General features: G+C 34.8%; 1 protein-coding gene across 6 annotated transcripts in view; it reads left to right on the top strand.

The window, feature by feature from the left end:
• The first annotated feature begins 276 nt into the window (after positions 1-276).
• Positions 277-6,742, top strand: part of LOC127953293 (dedicator of cytokinesis protein 7) — a 46,984-nt gene continuing 40,518 nt past the window's right edge. For 5 of the 6 annotated variants that reach the window (XM_052552343.1, XM_052552344.1, XM_052552342.1 and 2 more), the window contains exons 1-2: positions 289-439; positions 4,855-4,942. In XM_052552343.1, coding sequence (XP_052408303.1) covers positions 390-439; positions 4,855-4,942 — 138 coding nt within the window. In that variant the 5' untranslated portion in view covers positions 289-389. Of the gene's footprint in view, positions 440-4,854; positions 4,943-6,742 lie in introns of all 6 variants that reach the window. The other variant, XM_052552345.1, reaches the window with a different exon arrangement.

Raw genomic sequence — 6,742 nt, 5'->3', positions numbered from 1 at the left:
AAATATTAACTTTCATTACCCATTAGAGGGGCATTTAAAAGAAATGAAAAGCCTGTAACAAGTAGTTAGGATAACAGATAGCTTGTGGTGTTTTTGGTAGTCTGCAGAGTTAGCATTATTCCTCTTTAATAGGAAAAACATTCATCACCTTGAACTATCCAGAAACGATAAACATCGCAGCAGATCCCTGGAGACAGACAGACAGGTGCGTCATGGGAAACCGGTTTGGTCAGCTACTATAGAGCTACTATAAGCGCCATTCGCCCCCGGACCGTGAGGAGGCGCTGTTATGCGCCCAAAAACTGACACAAGGAAGCTTATGCCTCCGCTCCACAATAATAATACCAAAGTACAGGAAAACTGTAAGGAGCGCTCCCTGTTTAGATGGGATGGCAACTTTACCCAGCGAGCGGAGGGCTTTCGCGCACAAGATTAACAGGTAGGTGAACTTTACCGAGTGTTAAACGGTAGAGGAGTCGTGTATTAATTGTCCCGCGCATCGGGACTGACTCGACTGGGAAAGATAAAGAGATCCGCCACGAGTTACACAGGGATGACCCTTTTGTTTAGTTCAACTCACCGGGCGTCGCAACAGTGTGACACTGCAACTAAACTACTTCTGTTTCACACGTGAACCCGTTTAAGTACTTTGTAACGAATGCATGTTGTGTATCGTCTTTAAATATTAAATAATCAGACTTTTGTGTGTGAAAAGAGGATGCATAGAGCGCCATGAAGTGTAATGTGGTATGATAGTGATATTGGAAACTACACTCTTAACTATTCAACTATTCAAGTTAGATACAGCTCAGGAATGAGCTTAGGGCTTGCTGTCCGTTAAAAAAAATGTAATCATAGCGCAATAAAAAGAGTTGTTATTTAAGGTACAAGTTGAAACAGTTATAAACACTGGAAAAGTACAGTAAAAATTGCTCAGTTGCTCAATAGAAACCCAATACATAGTTGCTATCAATTAAGTAACAATTGTGTATTTTTTTTCATTATGTGATAATTTTTAGATAGTTAAGTGTATATATATATATATATATATATATATATATATATATATATCTATATCTATAGATATAGATATATAGATATATATATATATATATATATATATATATATATATATATATATATATATATATATATTTCAGCTTTAACTTTTAGCTGTGATATATAGACATGCCAGTCTCACATACTACATTAATATGGGACCGTTATAACATTATATATTAAATATGGTAGTTGTATCTGTAATATGGCATGTTTTATGGCTCTTCTGTCAGAGGGGCAACATGAAATAAAAAATATGTGTTCATGTGACTGTTGACTGATATTATGGATTGATCAGTTAGTGTTTTTCATATTTGTTTTGCACTTTTATGTGAGCCTTGCATGCTCATCAAGGGTTGATGCTCTTCTTCAGTGGGAATCAACTCACTTTTGGCTGAGAAAGCATCTCTGGAACTTGCCTAGGTTTGCAGAAACTGAGTGTGTATGTGATTGGTTAATTCACTTGTTTGTTGTTTATTTATTTGTTTGGAGTGATTGATATGGTAGTTTTCATTCATTCTCGTAGATCGGAGCAACACTGATAATTTGATAAGGAGGTTAAAAACGCTCCAGCAGCCAGTGTACATGTTCAAAAGCATATGGGAAAGTGAAATCTAAGTGAGATCTTTGGTATGTGGATGGAAGTAATCAAGTGACCTCTTACAAAAGCACTGTACTATACTTCCACCATGTAAACCATGGTTTTGTATGAGAACTATACTCGTATACCTCTGTACATGATACTGTTGATGCACAGTCGCAACCTTTTAGAGATCTTTTTTTCCCCACCTGAGAGGCATGAAACCTGTGCATAGGATTGTATTTCATGAGTTATCTTTCTCTGTCTTCACCTCTGTGAGCGCAGACTCATTGTTTCTCTGCAGGAGGATGTAGGAAAGGGTGGTGTGCTCCATTCCGCCCATTGCTTTTAGAGCAGACTAGTTTTCCTCTTTCCTTTTGAAGCAGGAAATAGGAAGCCCACAGTGTTGGGTAGCATTCCCTAGGGCTGCACGATTATGACAAAAATCAGAATTGTCCATTATTCCTATGAAATTGTAATTGCGATTTATTAATTACGATTAAATGAATGATCTTTGCACCTTTGTTTGAAGCAACTGCATGACATATTTTTATATGAAAATAAACAAGCTGAAAACACGTCAACTATACATTGGATTGGTTTCTTTTTTAAATAAAAAGGTAAAATATGCATGGTATTATAATGTTAAACTAACAATAAAATAATGGGGGAAAAACCATTAAGATGACATGTAGAAAGAAAAAAAGCATCTTAAGCATGCAGAATATCCTAAGTGGACTTTGATTAACTAATTCTTTGAACATTTATGTAATTGTGTCATCCGTAATTGTAATCGCTATTAGAAATTCGATTAATTGTGCAGCCCTAATTCCTGTTAGGGGCTCTGATTTTGCGACATTTAACACAGGTTACATATTTGTATGCGCTTAATTCTTTGCTGCACACTGTAAACCGATCAGCATATTATTATTGTTTCAGCTTGACCCCGCTGGCCTGCCAAGTTTGGAGTTTGTCCGAACATTTTTTTCCCTTCACAGTCACAGCTTTATAATGTCAGGAAATGGTTCGTCACTGCAGTGGATTGACCCCTGGGAGGGGGCTACATCCGCTCTTTGGACCACATCGGGGGTTTTTGAATGACAGGAGGGCCTGATGCTGTAGTCGGCAGGGTTTTGTTAGTAGAGCAAAGTCTGGATTTGTGCTTGGAGATCATGGACTGCAGCAGTGGTTAGGGTTAGAAAATGTGGAATTATTGCTGGGTACTGATATTGGTTGCCAGGTTTTGCCATGTTGTTGCTAAGATGTTAACAAGTGCACACTTGTTTGGGTGTTCTGGGTGGATGTGTTGGGATGCAGGAAATATCAGTTAACGGCAGATAAAAGAGATTTAGAAGTTATCGGTATGGTTCGAAATAAGATATTTAATCATTATGCTCATTTCACCTAACTTTACATTAAAATGACCTTTGCTGTCATCTAACTCTTACCTACAGTTCATCTTTAAAGCACTAATAATTTAAAAACACCGTTCTATGTTTAGCAAATTTAATAATGGTGCACCGATATATATCGGCTGATGATTAATGCACATCTTGTCAGTAAAGCCGGTTATCTAATCGGCGGTAAATACCATCAGGTGTGTGATTTCACTTAGAGCAGCTGTTACTACACGGAGCTTTTGTTAATTGAGAAGCTGCGCAAATCAATGGTGATAATGAACGTAGATTTGCGCAGCTTCTCAGTTAACAATGGCTCTGTGTTGTAATAGCTGCTCTATGTGAAATCACACACCTGATGGTATTTACCGCTGATTAGAGAACCGGCTTTACTGACGAGATGCGCATTAATCATCGGTGATTATATCGTGCAACCTTAGAATATTCATTGTTCTATAAATTATAATGTTGTGATGCTTAAATTCAACTGAATCTTTGATAAAAAAAAAAGTTTTAGTGTTTTTTTTCCCCATTTCATTATTAATATTTTACAAAAAATGATTGCAGAATTATAAACAAATATTAATCTAGTTATATGTTTATGCAAAATACTATAGAATTATAATATCGGCCATTTATCGGTTATCAGCCATAACATGAAAGTAAATATTGTCCTATCATAAGACACAAATTTGATATTGCTGTTTCCATAGATTACATTAATGTATCTAGCACAAACAGTGAAGAACAAACTGCTGATTAAATGTAGCTAGTAACTACATATAGGCTGTCACAATATCATATTTTAACTCAAGATTATTGTGGTAAAAAAAAACACAACAAAAGATTCATTACAATATCTATAGATTATACATTTTTATATATTTAACCTATATATTTTTAATATATTTAATATAAATATATTATATATTAATAATATTATAATATATTAATTAATATATATTTAATATATAATTATCTCTGGGGGGGGGGGGGTGCAATCAGTCAAATTCTTTAACTTTGTTTATTTTTTGTTTTTGTTTTCTCTTTTGGCCAATGAATCGCACTTAAAATATGAGTATAGGGAGGAGAAGTGAGAGTTAATAAATTACAACTGTACAAAAGCATTCAAAATATATAATCTTCCTGCACACAGACCCACACATTATTTGTATATATGTACATCAATAGTACTATGCAAGAAACAGTAATGAAAATAGTATTGTATTGTGTACTGTAATGTATCAATATTTCATTTTTTAAATATACTGCTACACCCCTACAGTACACACAATATCAGATGCATGATACAATTTGTCTTAAATCCCCAACTCTAAAGTTTGAGCTGTAGTAATAGGGATACTTGCCTTAGCAAGCAGCAGTAATGATGGGGCGTGTGTGTTTTGAAGGGAACTGGAGCATCTGCAGCTGTTTTTCTGTGAGAACGAGACCGTTTCAGTTTGTTAGGGAGCAGCTGCTGGCTATCTCTGAGTGTAGTAACCTGAGGGGTTATTGGGTTTTTTTCAGCATTAAAGCCTCTCATTTGCTTTAAGTTCCCAAATTGGCAGAGCTGTGGCGTCCTGCCTGCTTTCTGGCAGCGGCTCAGCATCTCTTCAGACATTCAGAGTTTGACCCTCGCCATCTAAAGGACTGCTGGTTCTGGCCACTATATCTGATGTTAACCTGTCCCGCTGTCTGTGTCTGATTCGTTGTGATCCCGATCATCTTTGTGATATTTGGACACTGCATGTGAGCTCCTGATGCGATTGTATGAAATCAAGGAAATATAATAAATGTCCCTTTCTGTGCCTCTCACAGGACAGTGGCGTCTGAGGTCAGGAAGCAGGTTTCCCGGGAATATGGCTCTCCGCAGATGTCCAAAAAACGTGCTGGAGCTCATCAACCGGTTAGTGTGTACTTGTGTTTGTTCATGTATATTCCTGCTTGTCTGCACACAGTCATGTGGGCTCCTGCCAGCTCTTGAGTAAGAACGAGGGCGTAATTTAATGCTTTACAAAATACTTGCATTGACACACACACAAACACACACACACACAATAAGACTTTCATACAGAGTTTAATCTGATGCAATACTGTATTATATTCAATACTCTTGTTCTTCAGAAATTTATCAGAACCAAAATTAATGTAGAAGTATTTGCAGTGTCACATGCATTTGTACTGTTGAGGTTTTTACATCAAGAAACAAAAAATATTTAATTAATGGACATAAAGTGGTCCAAAAATGTACCTAGATATACTTAAAAATGGGTTTGCGTAATATACGCTATATTCAAATGTTTGAAGTCAGTATGTTTCTTTTTTTTTTTCTTTTCTTTTTTAGAAGCATTAAATTAGACATTTATGATATTACAAAATAATTATAAATCCATAAAGTATTGTTCTATTGAACTTTTTATTTATCAGACAGTCATGAAACAAAATGTTTTGTTTTTTTTCAAAAATTAAGTAGCACAACTGCTTTCAACATTAATAATATTATAAAAAGTGTTTATTAGAATGATTTCTGAAGGATCACATGACACTGAAGGCAATGATGCTGAAAATTCAGCTTTGTCATCACAGAAAGAAAGAAATCATTTTCAAATATATTAAAATAGAAAACCAGCACAGTTTTAAATTGTAGTAATATTTTGCAGTATTAATGTTTTTACTGCAATTGTGATCAAATAAACAAGCTTTGGCGAGTACTAGAGACTTCTTTCTAAAAAAAAGGAAAAAAAAACTTGCGGACTTCAAATGTTTAAACTGTAATATATCCAAGTGGCATCTATTTAAAAAAAAACACAACACAAATATACCTTTAAAGCTAAAAAAAAAAAAAATCACATTTCTTTAGATTTCTACTGAAAAAACAACAGATATACTGTTGAAAATGAAAACAGAACTATTTGCACAGTTTCTTGTTGTCAAGGTGGATCATGTTTATAGTTAATGTGATTCTCTCCTCCTGTGGTTATACCTGTTTGGACACCTGTGTGAACTCGAGTAGAAATGACTTCACACAGTCACTCAAAATCACCTTGACGCCAGTCGATCAAAAGTCAGTGAGTCAAAAATAGCTCTTCAATGTAAGTTCTTCTGGGAAATCTGTGTTTGCAAGGCCAGCTGGTTGGATGTTTTGTATCTAATTCAATGGCATGATAATTTTAAATGTGACCAAAGTGTCCAAATAAACTTTGGGACCTCTGTATATATGTGATTATACATAGGAGTGAAAAGGGGAAGTTGAACTGACCACTAGCCAAAATCATTCAAGTAATGTAACATTGAATTACTTAGTTGATTAGTTTTCTAACAAATCTTTTTAAATGTTAATCATTTTCAGCCGGCTGGGTTAACTTTACAGATTCAACACTGATTACTGTCAGACTTTTAAAGTACTAATTAACTTGAACTAAGATTATAATAATTTCATTGCGGTTAAATACAGATTTAAAATCATAATATATAGTTTAATCGTTTTGGAAATCGAATCTTTTCATAACTGTGACAGACGGGAAACACTGGCAGCTAACAATTCTTTTGGGAAAAACTGTTAATCTTAAAAAAATTAATAAATGGACAAAGCATATACATAGACCCAAATATGAATATCGTTATCAAATAAGTATGGTTTTATTAAGCAAGGATGCATTAAATTGATTAAAAGTGAGAGTACACACTTTTATATTGTTGCAAAATA

The sequence above is a fragment of the Carassius gibelio genome, chromosome B3, assembly GCF_023724105.1.
Source record: "Carassius gibelio isolate Cgi1373 ecotype wild population from Czech Republic chromosome B3, carGib1.2-hapl.c, whole genome shotgun sequence".
NCBI classification, from domain to species: domain Eukaryota; kingdom Metazoa; phylum Chordata; class Actinopteri; order Cypriniformes; family Cyprinidae; genus Carassius; species Carassius gibelio.
Note: the sequence above shows the minus strand (reverse complement) of the source record. Positions and strands in the feature narration are given on the sequence as shown.